The sequence below is a fragment of the Pseudoliparis swirei genome, chromosome 16 (genome assembly GCF_029220125.1).
Source record: "Pseudoliparis swirei isolate HS2019 ecotype Mariana Trench chromosome 16, NWPU_hadal_v1, whole genome shotgun sequence".
In the NCBI taxonomy this organism is placed as follows: domain Eukaryota; kingdom Metazoa; phylum Chordata; class Actinopteri; order Perciformes; family Liparidae; genus Pseudoliparis; species Pseudoliparis swirei.
Genome location: NC_079403.1, coordinates 16015039 through 16031909, shown reverse-complemented (window position 1 = coordinate 16031909; position 16871 = coordinate 16015039). Strand labels below are relative to the sequence as shown.

The 16871-nt window shown below is 42.1% G+C and overlaps 1 protein-coding gene across 5 annotated transcripts in view; it reads left to right on the top strand.

The window, feature by feature from the left end:
• Positions 1-11442, top strand: part of ntng1a (netrin g1a) — a 97525-nt gene extending 86083 nt beyond the window's left edge. For 4 of the 5 annotated variants that reach the window (XM_056433887.1, XM_056433886.1, XM_056433885.1 and 1 more), the window contains one exon: positions 9760-11442. In XM_056433887.1, coding sequence (XP_056289862.1) covers positions 9760-9992 — 233 coding nt within the window. In that variant the 3' untranslated portion in view covers positions 9993-11442. Of the gene's footprint in view, positions 1-1111; positions 1280-3098; positions 3234-9759 lie in introns of all 5 variants that reach the window. The other variant, XM_056433888.1, reaches the window with a different exon arrangement.
• Positions 11443-16871: the final 5429 nt, after the last annotated feature.

The window sequence follows — 16871 nt, the reverse complement described above, 5'->3', positions numbered from 1 at the left end:
GAGGAGGAGGAGTCTTGCTGTTCCTTAATTTCCAATTCTTGTCGGGTTGTTAGCGGCCGGACAGAGAGACCTGACCTCAATACAGATCCTTAATAACCACAATCCCTTGGATGAAAGCCCCCCCCCCCCCCCCCCTACTCTGGATCTGCGCGCTTTCTGTCCAAGCGACTGCCAGTGAGGCTCAAGGGTCACATCTGTCTGCGCTGTGACACATGGTGTCAGTGGTCACTCAGCGGGGCAGGCCGATCCTCACTCGGAGAGAGCCGAGCTGCACCCTTCGCGTCCTGCACCCCTCTAGGCCAGTGCGGCCAGTGAGCATCACAGAGTGCAACATGAGGTTTTCCAGTCCAGCTACGGCTCCATGTATCTAATTTGGCATGACATAACACTCCATGGCAGGTGGTGACACACTCTACTGGTGGACCTCAGCATGTGTCAACTTTCCAAATTGACGGGTATTTTTTGTACAGCTTTTGTTGCCAAGTTTATAAATATAACTATCCAGTGAATTTAGAAATATTTGTTGGACGACTTACTGGTTGGTCAAATTTGGAATGTGTCATGCATTCCATCAGAGGGTGGTGTTATGAAGCGTCATTGAAAGTGTCATCCTCTTAGCTCAAACCATATCAACCTGGACACTCAAGAGATTAATTAGAAAACAAATTCAAAATGTCCCAACACAATTCCCTGAGTTGGAAGTTCCACTTCATTCATGGTTTGACCTGCCTTCCCACTGTGTGGTGTTCCCAATGTGACCGTGTCTCTGTTTCATCATTGCGGAGCCTTTCCTCATGTTGTGCTGTGCTTGACGTGACGTGACCTTTTCGAGTCTGACCAATGCCGTGCTTTTTCGTGTGATGTCTTCTAATTCCGGCTGTGCCCATTGTCAGACTAATCATGAGTTATCCTCACTCTCATCGCGTTCCCAACATCTTCCCCCTTCACAACGCAGTCTCCATTTCTAACCTTGCATGCCATGGTGCCTCACTCAAATTCTTGCTCACCCCACCGCCGTAGCACTCGAAGCAAACGCTACAATGCCAACACTTCCTACCGCGTCTCTCTTTCTCTTTCTCTCCTCTCTCCAACTTCACACTCTCTTTGCAAGACTGTGAATGCTTCGGCCACTCCCACCGATGCAGCTACATCGAGCTGCTAAACACCGTCATTTGCGTGAGCTGTAAGCACAACACTAGGGGCCAGCACTGCCAGCTATGCAAGCCGGGCTACTACCGCAATGCCTCGGCAGAACTGGACGATGACAATGTTTGCATAGGTTAGTCCCCCTCCTGGCCCCTTTCACTGCCACCTTGCTTTCACACAAACACTTTCCTCGCCTCACCTCGTGTCTTTGACTCGTCACCAGAGAAAGTGTCATCTTTCATCCCCCACCACTTCATCCTCCTTACATCCTCTTGTCTCACAAGCTAATAATGGAAACGCCTAAAACAGACTCATGTCTGAACATGACAAATGAAACCAGCAGCATTTTAGCGTAGCTTTGCACGGACTGGAAATAAGGGGAAACAGCTAGCCTGAGTCTAATGAACAGATTCATCTGTATAAAAACTGAATTGTCTGATGGTGCCAGGCTAGCTGTACCTATACATATAAATATATTCATTATGCTAATATTTCTCAAAATGTCATCCGTAGTTTCTGTATAATTGAGCAAGGTGCATGTGATTTTACTATTTGGCTTGTAAACTCATAATACAGCTTTGATGACAGATGAGCACCCTTGTGATGTCAAAGTTAAAAGGTCATTTTCCTCTGGTGTTTCTCTTATTTTGTCCATGACCTTTATGCAGGCCTTCATACACTGCATCATCTGTTTTTCTAACTTGTGAAGATGTGAAATTGCATTTCACCTAGTTCCCAAAGCAATCGTTTGGTTCCCTATTGGATTCTTTAGCAAGCATGTAGACTAAATTACCAGTGCTCAGTGCCAGGTGCATTCGCGAATCCTGAGGAGAGAGTCTGACAAGCAACAAGAGTTCTCAGAGAAATGTCGCACCGGCAGTCGGAGGTGCCACACAACGACACAAGTGCATATGTCATATACATGAAATGGCCTCAAGAGAAGCAGCTGAAACTCGACACAAGGCATTAAGAGTCACCGAGGCGTTCCCTTGTGCCAAACTCGGCGTCACCCTGCCCCCCCCCCCCCCCCGTCACACTGACCCCCCCGTTTGTCACTTGGCGTCACCTCTCTCCTCTTGCCTGACCCCCGGATGTCACTCGGGTGCAGCCACGTGCAGCCAGCATAGAAGGTGCAATGTGATGGTCAGGGACTGTCAAGATAGGTGTTACTTTGACTGCTGAGTAGTCCAGTCGCTGTGGAAAGTTTGAAGGTCAGTTGAGCGTAGAACACCAGAGACTTGACAGGTTGTTTTTTTACAGAGAAAGTTTTCAAAGAATATTCCAAATTGAATTGAGGCTAATAGCCGTTTTCTTCTGTTAATGACAAATAGGCATTTGAGGATAATGCCAAATACCGTGACAATATTTACATCCATTTGAAAATTAGAGAGAATTAAAGAACATATTACAACAATGCCCATTTCAATGAAGTGTACTCTCATTCTTTTTTTATCCAATCTCTCTTTCTTGTCATTATTCATCTTGATACCTGCTCATCACATTTCATCTCTCCTCTTTTCATCTTTTTCCCTTCATGAATGTCTACGATCTTGTAAATCATGTTCAGATTAGCTCTCTTTGTTCATCTTAAATCAAAGCGACTGATACAATTTTGCATATTTGCTCTTTGCATGTTGTATAGCTATATAACAGTAGAATAATTTCTATTTTATTCACAAATATGCTGTAATGACTACAAAGTGTTCATGCATCTAGCATCAGTCATTCTTTTTTCATTCTGTCTCCATTACCGTTGAAATGGTAGCATTTTTTCTGTATGTCTTTAAATCTATATATTGTATAATTCTTTTTACCAGTTAAAGATTAGCAAGCTTCTTTTTGTAAAAGTTGAGCTCAGGGAATGAGGTCGGCGCTGTGAAAATCCTAGGGAAGTCAAAAAGCACCACCCTGTTTCCAGCCTGTGTGTGTGTGTGTGTGTCTTGTTTTTCCAGAGTGTAATTGTAATCCCTTTGGCTCAGTCAGTGATCGCTGTAATGGCACAGGATTTTGTATATGTAAGGAGGGCACGACAGGGCCTAAGTGTCAACAGTGTCTACCCGGCTATTTGTGGGACGATGGCTGCAAATGTAAGTAGAACCTCAAACCTCCCCACTCAGCTCACGACTGTTCTCTCCCTCCAATCTGTCTCTCTCTCTCTCTTTCTCTCTGCTACCTTTCTCTGATTTCTTCTTTCTCTGTGTGATTCCTGAGCTTTGCCTGGAAGAATGTGCTGCACCTGTGCAGGACTGCCCAGCTGCCTTAACCCATAACATGATCTAACTCAATCTAGCAACTGAACTGGACCTCCATTTCACACTTGCAGCAGGCCCAGTTAGCGATGTAATACCAGCAGGTGCCCTGTTTGGCTCCAATAGAGAAAAAGGCAATGGCATGGCAGGTGCATGCCGCTCAGTAACTCAGTTATCCAGCCGTGTCGCACACCAACAAAAAACAACAGCTGAGTCAATGTTGACTGCTTGACAGGCTGCCTGTGATCTGTTTGAGTCGCCATCACCCCCTCGCCAGCTCACAACAGGACAATGTCATCCAACACTAACATTTCTCAAAGGAGAATACAGGTCATTTTGGTCTCCAGCACATTTATTATTGTCTACTGTTTATTTCCCCCCCCCCCGGTCATTTTGCAATGCATACCCAATGTAGTCATTTGTTTTCAAATGTCACCAATATTTCAATTTGTCTTTTTCTTTCACGTCAAACTTTCATGACAAAACTACAGGAAGTAGCCATAATAAAGTACTCGCCTAATGAGGAATGATTGTAACTCTTTCTCAGAAAGAAAGAGGCAGAAATCACCATCACAAAAGCCGTTCATGAAGCACATGTTTTTTCACAAATTGACTTGCAGTTTGGTCACAACTGATTTGTCCTGTTTGGAGCAATTACTTGTCTTGTAACTCACTTATTGTCAGACGAGCTAATAATTGCTGCCAATTAGCATTTTACCAACCATTACGCATCTCTGCGTCACCGCTGGTAGCTGTGAGTAAATTACGTCAGATTTATAGACCTTTTTTCACACATGGTGGTGACATCTATTTGCCTTCCTCCTGTATCTAAACATTAATCTCTGTCCTAGCTAACAAAAGGCATCCTAAATAAGGTGCCTCATGTGTCAGCTGCCGTAAATTTGAGGGATTAATTTCTCGTGGCGGCCTCTATTTCTTCCTGTGGATTTTGCCAGTGTGCTATTATTATGACAAATGTCAGCAGTTGGTCTGCTTCCTATGAGGTATTTATCCAACCACAGAGCCTGGAAATACGTTATAAACCAATCCGAGGAATGTGAATGGGACCAGTCCTACGAAAACACCCCATGGCGGCACAATAAATGCACAGCATAAACTTTGAGCGGAGTTAAATGACGCCTTTATCTGTTTTGTGATGAATTATTCAAACAAATAAAAAGAGGTATTTGCTAAGGAAAACAGGAAGAAAATAAAAATGAGAAACCACTTGGCGAATGGCACACAAAAAAAAGGCAATAGTTGTATTTTTTGTATGAATAATAAATAAATAAGGCCTTCTATAATTTAGCCATATTCAAAATCCAACATCACATTATATATAATCCATATAACTAATTGATGGAGCTATGGTTCTTTGTACATGACAGGTTGTGATGTTAGTCCCTCAAAAAAACCGCAAAGGCTTTTTAGGAACTGCTATTGATGTAAAAAGAGAAAACCATCATCAAAGATGCCAAGAGACCAGAGCTTTGTGCTGCATGACCGCAGCCACAATAAACCACAACGCACTATTGAATGCAGTGAATGCAGCTCGACACAAACATGTACAAACTAATACCAGTACCCTTGTTTTGACTAATACTATTTAGCCTTCGTTAGTTAGCAGCATGTCAATGCCAGTGCTTTAAAGTCATGAGCATGTTTTAGAAGTTGCGGACACACAGATGGATGTTCATTTATAAGCAACGCTTTTGCTTCATACATTCAGCGTGAATACATTCCTTCCTACTCAAACTGTAGAGGGGAAGGCATGCACTGGTACGGTTCACATGCCAACATGTAATAAATGCATACAAACTCATTTCTCAGTGTGATACTGACAGTACAGCAGAACATAATTGTTTACAAGAAACAAGGAAAGTGAAAGTGGAAAGAAAATGTGTCAAACAGATGGGAAGTCACCGAGCACAGAATAAATCGGTGGTTTTATTTGTCAGATTAGCTATGAAGCAGTGATTAGAACATCAAACAAACATGATTGTGTGAAGTATTTGTATGTTCTCACAACTTCAAAGCCTCAAACTTCCATTCTTCCCGCAGTGAGAGTAAAGAGGTTTAAGAAATACAGCAACACTTGATCACAGGCAAAATGTAGAAATCCAACTCGGGGACGTTTTATTTACATGAAAGATGAGTGTTCTTTTGTGATTAAATTATAATGTATTCTGTAGCGGGCCGGCTGCCCTTAAACCTATCATTCTAAATACATTTCCCAGAATGCCTTTTACGGACTGAAGGTGTTCCCTGTGCGATAAATGTGTGATTATAATAGCAATATCAGAAAGAGAAAAAGAAGAACAGTGGTGTGGTGTTATATTTTCTTCACACCGAGTGCAAAGTGAGCTTTTCACTCGTGGCCGACCACTGATAGATGCAAGTTCGCTTGGTTTTACGACATAAGTGATTATATCGACCATGATGAATGAAATGTTGTTATTTACACAGAGGGACAAGCCCTCCTCGTCTTTTCAGTATGTCTTGCGCAAGTGGAAAAAAACAACACTCAAATGAACTCGCGGTTCAACTGGCATGAGAAATGTAGAGTTAAATGTCTTTGTCTTTGGTGTGAACACACCATTTTATCTGGCCCTGTTCAAGAGTGCACCCGGTTTTACACTCTGCTTTTCTGACAATCTGCAAAGATGAAAGCCTCCGACTGCATTGCATTCTGGTACACTGAGGTGGAAGAATGAATATTTTTGCCTCGGTTATAGATTTCTCTATGCACTGTGGTAGATGTTTGAGAAGATAATCCCATAATGCTCTGGCGATAACTTAAAAAGCAATTTTTCCACAGGAATTATGAATATTAACTAAAACAAGAATGGGGTCCAAAGTGGAAAACACACTATTTAATATTGAATTTGACCTCACATTGGCTTCACAAAAAGGTTTTCAACAAAATGTTTAAAGCAGAAAACCATGGCAATGATTCCTGCCCAAGGAGAGGCTAACACTCGAGTTATTATGACACGGCAGAAATAGTTGGAAAACTTCTCCGTCTTGACTTCCCCTTGCTTCCACCGCTGATGCAGTATTTATGTGCATGGACGAGACTCGATCTGCATGGAGACTGAAGAATGCAATTAAAACTGAAATCTCTCGTCAAACACATCACCGTCCCAGAAAGGCACACCTAGTGCATCGGTCCCCTCTCTAAATATTATCACTCATATCAAAAGCAAACGCTACAAATCTTGTCATTTACTGCGCGTGCGGGCTCTGTTTACATGCCGAGAAAATGGTTAATGTGAGAGATTGAAGGGAGATAAAAGGTGCAGAGCTCTCAGAAGAATTCATCCTCCTCCAAATGAGTTTTTCAGGCTTCCAACATAATTCCTCACTCATCTTTAGTGTATCAAAAACACAATGCCCCATGCCGGTGCTTCGTGTGCCCTCAGGTGCTGCTCTCTCCTCCACACGGGGTTAGAGAACCCTTCATCTCATGGACCCTATTCTAGTTTACATCTTCAACAAACTTGCGGCTGCATGTTTAAAAAAAAATCTATATCTCTGTTTTATTTTGGACTTCACCGTTGCTTTATTGGCAGCAAGTGAAGCACTTTTTGCCCGCAGGGGTCGGCCACGACCTGAAGTTTACTTTAAGGTCCAGGGAACGTTCGAGGGCGTGTTGAGCATCCTGCAGAGTTAATATTTAAAAGTAGTGGTTCATCTTGAAATTAAGATTTGCTTTCAAGATTAATATTAATATAATATCCAACCTGGTCTCTCAGAAGTGCGTGACACACCTCGTGCAGCCTGGTGACAGTTTCTCTGCTGCTGAAGATATCGCACACAGCTATCGTCGGACAACATTTATTCCTAAACCAACTCGTCTGAATACTGGTAGTTAATATTCCTGCTGAAAGTAGTTTGCAGCGACAATAAAACAATTCAACCAACTAGATTAGGAGATTAAAATTACTTCTTTTATATCACCCGACAAGTATCATAACTTAAAGCTCCTCTTCAAGCTTCTGTAGGCGTAATAAACAAGTCAGGGTGTTGTTGTCTTCCAAGTATGAAATGCCTTCCTTGAGGAGGGTGAAAATATTATATATGTTGCAAATGTCACAAAGCTCTTTTTGTCACAGGCTGCACTTTATTAAAGCTGCCAACATTTGTGCTTGTCTTATCACATTTGCATCGCTTGAGCATATCCTGCAGGTCCCTCATGCTCTGCCCTGTTGCTCCTTGAAACCTTGAGAAGGTTTGCATATACAATGCTGTCTTGCACATCATCTCAAGTGTTTTTTTATGATCTATTTAGAGCACAGAAATAATTCAAACCTCGATGAATATCTTTAGAAAGACATAACACATAACGAGGAGAGATAAGATGGACAGGATGAAAGGTCATTGTCTAATTAAAGGAGTCTCGACGGTGAACTGATCATATCAAGGCATCGAGGGGGAAAACATGACTCTTTAATTAATACGTTGTTCTTCCTTGTCATCTTGAAGGAGATATTTTATTACCGAGTTTAGCTGCTTCACCGCGAGGAGAAAACCAACAGAACAATGGCTCTCCGCAGGAAACAAACAGTGGTCGTGGTTTTATTGACACATTACTGTGTTTCCTGCTGAGTGGTTGAGTCGGTCATGAAATTGATATGTCAGTCGAAAAAAAGAAAGAAAGAAAAAAGACAACGCTGGAGTTCAGATGTCTTATTTGGATCGAGATGCGTATGGTGATTGGGGAGCTGTGGCCTGGAGCAGAACGTACCGAGCCAAGCAGCAGGTCCCCTTTCTCCGGCAAAACAGACGGGGTACAAATAGGATTCACAGAGTCAATGTTTCTTAACAAGCCTCCCATCAAAGCCCCATTTGGCGATTCCTGGGAGACAGCATGCGTCCAATCCCCAGTATCAGGAGAGAGGCCGGATATTTGTTATTGTGATATTTATGTCCCGTAGAGTTCGTAGATTGCTCACCACATTGTTTTCCTCTCCCATGAAGCACTGGAATGGGCAGAAGTGGCCCCTGTGTTTATCACTGTTTATTTGTCTCTGTTGGTTTATTAGTTTGTGCGCCGCCACTTTGTTTGCCTGCAGCTTGCCTGACAGCTTGCCTCCGCTGGGAATGGAGTGGCCTCGGTGTCCCAGCTCGAAAAAATATACACCAATTTTCACCTGACGTTGGGTTTGTCTAAAGACAGTGCTGTTTGGGGGGAAGCCTGTCAGGCTTTGAGGATTTCTCTGCAGCCACAGCGCTGATGGGACGAGGCTTTCGGCAGCTTTGTTATGAAAGAAATGTAGACGGAAAGGAAATGTACTCACACAGCAGGCGGAATGATTACGTTTACATAACAACAAATTATTATTATTATGAATATTATTATTCTGCCATACTGTTTGATTGCATGTGCAATATAAGGAGATTTTCAAATGAAAAGCACACTAGAATACTAGATGTGATAAGAGTTATTTAAACCCACTTTGTCTAAGATGTTATTATGCCATCTTTGAGGTTATTGTGATGGCATGTTTTTGTATTAAAAAAGAGAAAATCCTTATGAAAACCAATGTATTGTTTGGTATTACCACAGGTAGACAGTTTCAAATTCTACACATAGTGTCTCTAACATGTGTTCTTAATGAAATATTTAGACTAACATTACTAACCTGCTATAGTAAAATGTTTACTGATGTAATTAAGATGCATGCTTGAACTGCAGTTTGCCTTGCAGAATAATTTACATTGCATATCAGGGATTTTATTTTATATAATATAATATAATGTCAAAGCAATAGTTCTACATTTTGGGAAATCAGCTTATTTGCTTTCGTCTCGCATCATAAATGTTAAATTTGCCTTTTTAGAGGTGAGTATTTGCCCATATGTGACCATTTACTAGGAGATATTACCAAGCAACCAGTAGAGATTTCAGGAAGTTTCTGGCACAAAAACCTACTCATTAAACAGAAATGTTTTTTTTACACTTGAGATTTTGTAGTTAATAAAATAGTTATTAACTCAGCTAACTGACTGCTGTCTCAAGCGCCATATTGACAGCGCATAAAAAGAGTTTGTATTGATCTTCTCTTCAAACTTGCAGAAAGAAATCGAATAAGCCCGTTTCCCAAAATGCTTCACTCTCCCTCTCGAAATTGAGCTAAAGCGAATAAAATCCGGTACCACTTTACTTGAAGAAAACCTTTTGAATTCCTAAGTCCCCCTTCAGGGATCACTTTAATTTCAATGAGGATTAGATCATTTAATGATATGAAATTGATTTGATAATGACGTGTTTTGGATGCAGCACAGGACGCTTCAAGTAAAGGGTCCCCCACACGTGGCGTTGAGTGTTTGATTGTCATCCTCTCTCCTGTCTTTGCATTAGCCCGGGTTTGTGACAACGAGCTCCTGCGCTGCCAAAATGGCGGGGTGTGCGTCAACAACGTCCGCTGCAGCTGTCCCTCAGACTACACAGGTCTGCTGTGTGAGAGCCCCCGCTGCGAGACGGAGTTGGGTGGCTGCGGGGGCCCCAACTCGGGCCAGGCCCCCCTGACGCCCCCAAGGCTGCTGCTGCTGCTGCTGCTGGGCTCGGCAGTGCTGAGAGAGGCCTGCTGCTGAGAGACCCATGACCTGGTGAGAGTGATAAACTCCACGCCTCCTCCACTTTAACCTCCCCCCCCTCCCTTTAAGATAATCAACAACCATTAAACCAGAACAACCACGAGCTTTCTGGACTGTTCTGAGCTTCTCCGCCGCCGGACTCAATGGACACTCGCGCTGCCGATGAAGGGAATGTGCCAGTCGAATGAGTGCAACATATTTTTTTTATTTAATTTCAAAGAATATATAGAAATGAATACAACATACATATACTTCTAAAAATGGCAGATATTATAAAAGAAAAGAGAAAAAAAAGAAGAAAAGAGCGTTTGCCTAATAAGAGTAAAATGTGCAAAGAACAATGAGGCCCCCTCCCCCTCTAAGCCATACCAGGTACCAGGAGCTCCTTGCAGCTTAACCGAAGATGGCGGACTCGTTCACTTCCCCTCTTATTGCCACGGCAACAACAGCTGCGACCAATCAGCACTCGAACGAGCCGGCAGTGGCCGCCGAGCCCCGCGGGACGCTTCTGCGAGTTAATGTTGGCTGGACTGACGCTGAAGAAACCTCAAAGAAGTTGTCCGCGCTGAGCGGCTCACCGGTTGGCCCCCGAAAAAAGAGAAAGAAAAGAGGAAGAGACACGTGAAGCATTCTTTGCTGTCAGTGCATTGTAGATAGAAGGAAATCTGTCCGGACTGCCACTTTGTGACACATAGAAAGTAAACCTTGCCCACATTGATCCCTCTCTAGCTTTCTGTCCCCCCCCCCTCCTCCTCCCCCCTCCCCCGAGCTCTCTCATCCGCCCTCCTGTTCATCCTCCCTACACCAAACCCCCTCGCCATGCTGCCACAGACCTGTGCTTTTTGTGAACGTTACTCTGTAAACCCTCGTTGGTTGAAAGATTCTTTTGTCCGATGTTAGTGATGCACATTGTGTAAAGAAACCCCTCGCCCTCCCACCCCCTCCTGCAAAAAGATACTCCAATAAAGCCGTCTGATTCTTTTTCTATCTCAGAGCCGCCACGCTCCCTGCGATTATGGTCCGAGGATAGTTTTTTCACCCGAGCAGACGAGAAGTGCAGAGAAAAACCATCAAGTTCTTTTCTCGACAGAGCAAAATAAATTACAATTAAAACTGATGTAATCCTTTTGTATCTTTGCCGAACTGTGATTGAAAAAAAGGCAACCTTTAATGTATCTATTTAAAAAACATCCAAATGCAGAAGCAATTGTTTATGGTTTTCTTATGATTTCCATTTCTTTCTTTCACTTATTTTATTTGTCAATATTACTTTTAGTTGTGCAGTTGATTTTCCTTTGTATTGGCAAACGTGCTGGCATCAAAGAATATCAGTTTACATATACAGTATTAATAGAGTGTAATAAAATCCCACCAAAGGACATTATAAATGTTTTTGTTCTTGCTTTAACACTTGAGAATTTAAGTGAATAAAAGTTCAAAAATGTAACTGTGTTGATTATTTATTGATGTTAATTTAGATGTTTCTGAACTGAGATGTGAATTTTAGACTTTGTGTTCTTGCCTTGATTGTGTTGATAAACCGGAGTCCTTTCATTCTAAGCATCTGCCAACTCATTCCAATTCTTTCCTTTCCTTATAACTTCACGAAAATAATGATGTTATTTGGTGAAACTAGAGACCGTGTTGTTAATATTATTATAGAATTTACAGAATTTAGTTCAGTCTAACTGCTTTAACCCTCCTGTTACCTTTAGGGTCAATTTGACCCCATTCAATGTTTAATGTCGGTGTTCTTTCGGGTCAATTTGACCCCAGGCTATTTTTCACTGTGTCAAACATATAAGAAATATCAACTTTTTTATATATTTAAAGGGCTATTTAGGTAGTCAACAAACAAACATAAAGTAACTCACACTTAAACTTGGAAAACAATATTAATTCTAATAATTCTCTGGAGGTTTTAATTGCTGGGGTCAAATTGACCCCAAGGGTAAAATATGTCAGTAAATATAAAGGTAACAGGAGGGTTAAACATTGAATGGGGTCAAATTGACCCTAAGGTACCAGGAGGGTTAAGGCAGCTGCAGGGAAACTTTACTTTTTAAAATGTAACCAGCTTATAATACTTTACAGTTTATGTCTTATTTACTTTTGCCGTCATCTTACAGCTGCACAGCATACTGAGGCTACATTAACATTTCAGTAAAATGAGTAACGAATCTCAGGACATCTTTGATGGTGTTCTGTTGTATTTTCTCCAGCGTGTCGTAGCATTGAGCCTCTTGTCTGTGCAGAGGAGGGTCAGTGTGGATCAGCGGTGGCAGCTCTTCTCTGGTGGGAACTAAATACTGCAGTTTTTGTACCAACTGCAGAAACTGAAAGTTAAAGAACAACATTAGTTTACGACTTTTATACCAAAAAAACACTCCCGGTACTTAGAGAGCCTTTCCATAGTGTATTGTTATCGCATTCACATCTGCACATATAATATGAGACAAACACTTGAGGGGGTGCTTGAGAAGCGCTGACACGTCGGATAACCTCGCATGTGATCTGTGGAACACAACCCCTCGACGCGGCCGCCCTGACAAAACAACTGCACGAAAGTCTGTGCATCAGCGCTGGGGATATTTCCGTGCCATTTATCTTGAATTCAATCCGGTAAAGATTTATTTCAGTGGCATGCATTGTCGGAGGCACTGAATTAAATATTTACAACAATCGATGTCTTCTGGAGAGCCTGTGTTCAAAGTTTATATAGTGGCTCTTGTCAGACACTCGACATTTCATCCATAACTTGAAATATTCAAGCCGCACCTTCAGCTAAACAGACCTGTTTTGTTTTTTTCTTGAAGTTTGACTGTGAGGACATAAAAGGAACTTCGAAGTGTATATTATGTTAAAGGCTAGTTTTCAATAGGACATAATTAATTACCAGAGAATATATGCACATCCATATGCCACATGCAAGTTTGCTTTCTTCTCTATGCTATTCGTTAGAACAATGACATCCTTGAGTAAATGTTCAGCTGTTGGCCTGACATTCATTTCAGAGTATTGAAGTCCACATTTACTTGGCATTGTCGGGGGTCCTTGATTTGCAATTAGAGCAGCCCAGATTAATATGGGCTGAATTAAAAAGTGTTGCAGATTTGCCAGATTAATCAGTCTGTAAACTCCACTTCGGAATAGTGGAACAAAAATTGGTAAATCAATAATTCTTGATAACTGATGTGTTATTGTTTAAGAATGATGAAGACAGTAGGATACATGAATACAAAATAGGATGTTGGATATACAGGATGAGTTAGTGCCAAAATATATTATATAGTTGAACAGTAGTGCATGTATCTTCCCTAAGTGGGTAACAAATCTCCACGGGGGAAGATGCCCTGAGCCCACCTGGGTTTGAGCTGAATTAAACCAACTTAATTGATTTTGAGTTTCCATATCTCTGCGACTGATCGAGAGCAACCAAATCATAAAAAACAAATTAAATTCAAAACTTCCTAAATCTTCAGTGCACTGCACCATCTTTACTGAAATGAAAATAAGAGAGACAATTTATGAGACTGGGTTTGGGGTTCCAGCTGTGAGTGCTAGGATTGCTTTGCAAGTCGTTTCGAAGAATATTTGTTCCCGATATTTTTTCCAGGTATTAACATATTTTCTGTTTTTCTGTGTAGAAGCAGAAAATCTCAGCATCAGTTCAAATTTAAAACATGCAATGAAAATCATAGATACATTTCTCAAGCGGATTTTACGGACATATTTATGCAAGAACATTTTAAAACTAGCAATGGCGACTGATAGATAACAAACTAAAACAAAACTCAATTTCCTCCACAGCTGTCTGACTCCAGGGACGCCCCAATATATTCAGTCAAAGTCACTTGTTTGTCAAGGTCCCCTGCAGTGGCCCTAATTTTAACCATGTGTTCAGCCCAGGTGTCACTGCACCATGCTGCGTGGAGAATTAAAATAGAGTTGATGCCGTTTGGGGAGGGGACTTTATCCCAGATATCTCACCTCCAGCAGCTGTTGGCTGACCCGACCATGAAGCATCACCAAAATACCTCAGAGCAAACCCTGCACTGCCACTGGATTATCTCCCCCTGTAATGGGCTTTGTGAAAGTGATATATATTTTTTATTCCTGCCCTGTGGCAAAAACTGTGTGGAGCCTATCTGTGGGGAATCAAAACTCAACAAAGGCATTTCAGTTACAGAGGCAATGAATGTTTCGTTGGTTCTCCGCTGTAATTAGCCTGGATTCTCCTGAAATGTAATAACCGTATGTGTCACTCACAAGCCACCGTAGCTCAAGGGGACAATGTTTTTGGGCAGATGTGTGCAGATTAAAAGGTGACACAACTGGAAAGTGTTTTAAGAGCGCAGACCTCCACAGAAATGAATAAAAGCTTTACACTTTGAAGGTGGACTGTGTTGTTTCCATTTGCATTCAATGAAGGAGCTAAACTATTTTCAGTTCTGAATAGCAGACCTAATGCCTCAATCATGCGCCGTCCGTTGAGGCTTTTCCCGTTTGTTCGGGCGTCAAATTGCCATCCGATGCATCCTTGTTTCTCAAGCAGACTTTAGGGATATTCGTCATGCATTGTTTTAGTTTGTATATTCATACTTCAGCTGTTGGATAGTATGCCTAAAGCATTACAGATGACAATAAAAACACAGAAAGACTTTTTGAAATTATTTTTAAAAATGATAGAAAATAAAAAAACACTGCATGCGTCACCTTAAAACCAGGAGCAGAACGACGCCTTTCATGGACAAGTCGTCATGTGATACATTGTTCATCTAAGAATATTGATTCTAGCCACTTTAAAGACATACGAATCGGGGGAGGAGCCAGACAGTGGACACATTCAGGGATCGGGCCAAAGCAAAAGAGGGTAAGTGGACATCGTTCATCCCGTTTATGACAGTATATGTACTCCTGTTCAAGCCATTCGAGGATACAATACAGTCCCAATCCGATTCCCCTGGACTTCACTCATGAATACAGATAATGGCTCCATTTGTTGTCCCGGACCCCGAATAAAAAGTCACAGCATTCGTATCCTCATCTATCGTGAGATGCGTCATGATTTGAGTCGACAGTATTTAATGCTTCGTGTGAAATGTGTGGGCGTCAAAGGATACATGTGCATCGTTCATGCCGCCTTTCTCCCCCTTTGCCTGCTAACATTCTTTCACTTTGCGTGTGCTGACAATCTGCCATAATCATGGAATATAAATCATCCTAATTCGAGACACAAAGCGACAGCGCACACGTCTCACATGTTGAACATTTGGTGCCAGCATGTTTCGCCGTATATGACTGATCCCGTTTTAGAGGGCAAGCGAAAACAAGCCCAGGCAGACTTGCGTTGGGTCGGACTGAAAGGTATTGACCTTGCCCCAGCACTCCAATTCCCGCTACGGTTGTGATGTGTGTGTTTGTGTGATGATCAATGCATTTATTGAACCGCGCACAGCACTTATTGATCAGCGTTTCTTTTTCCTACAGTGGCGCTGAGTGGTTTCTCCACACTGGAACTAGACGTACAGTATGTCCATAAATGGATACTAAAGCTGCTGCTCAGCAAGAAGCCGTCGCAGAGCTCGACTGAAATAGTTGGACTTTGGAAAAAGTCTTCTTTTTTTCTGGCCCACTTCTTTCCTCTTTAATAATCACCTCAGCATTAGAAGGGTCATCTCAATGCTTGGCTAACTAATGAATACTTTCAAGGCTCCATTTTTCAAAAGGTACAGATTCCTTTGGAGACCAGGACGTTGGAGTTTCCACGGTGATGTTACCGGGGTAATACGTCTCCCTGCTGGAGATTAAGTATGTCACGTCTGGGATCCTTACCTGGCTGGAACACATTGGTGTTGTATCCTTTTATTTCCATGGGGGAAATGTCCCCGTCAGCTCCTGTAATGTTTGGAAACGCAGGTAATTATTAAAAGAAAAAGTAGACCGTCTTTTATTGTCATAAAGAAGAAACATATGTTGATGTTTTTAGGAAGTTAAGTTTGACATGTATGAACAAATAAATACAATAAAAAAGGAACAGGGGATTTACAATATAAACCAATCCAACGACAAGCTCAGAAAAGAGTTATTTGGCTCCATGAAGACGGTGTTTGTTGCAGTGGGTGTTGTGTGCATATTATATTGTGACCCTGACTGGAACATTTGAATTTTTATTAACACATGCATCTTTTCTGTATGCAGGGCCATCGGTTGTGTAGACTTCTTCAGCATCTCGTGAGTCCCGTTTTATCATCACGGTGCGTTTTACGCGGCGTTGGGCCCCATCACATCAGCAGAGTGAGACACCACAAGGGAGACAAAGTGATTGAGAAGTGAGACCGAGGGGTGACATCTCGCTTAAGGGGAAACATTGTGCCGCGGAACGAAGTTAAGCAATTGGAACTCAAGCTTTCCTCCCCTCAGTACTTTAACATACTTGACACTCATGATGATTTTCCAGCTGTGAGAAGGGAACGTTAGAGATGTACAGCGAGTGAAACTCCACCGTGGCTCAACGCGGTTGATGGATGCCAAACACGGCTCTCATGCCAGCGAGACTCGGGAGTGACACCAGCCCTCCCCATCACATGGGTACAGAAGGTTTGAGGTGACAGTTTGGCAACAGAGAATCTTTTCCTGGGCCGTGGAGCGATGCACCTGCATCTGGGAACCACAGCCAAATGTAACCGGTTATTCTGTTAATGGATTTAAAATAGGAGTGACAAATAATCACATGTAAAGACTACACGGCTGGCTGGAATGCCTTAGTAATGCTGTAGCAGCGTATCCAAAGCAGACAGGACAACAAGCCATGACTCAGGCTGAATTAAGAAATCAATAAAAACTGCAGTATGATAAAAAAAACTACATTTGAAC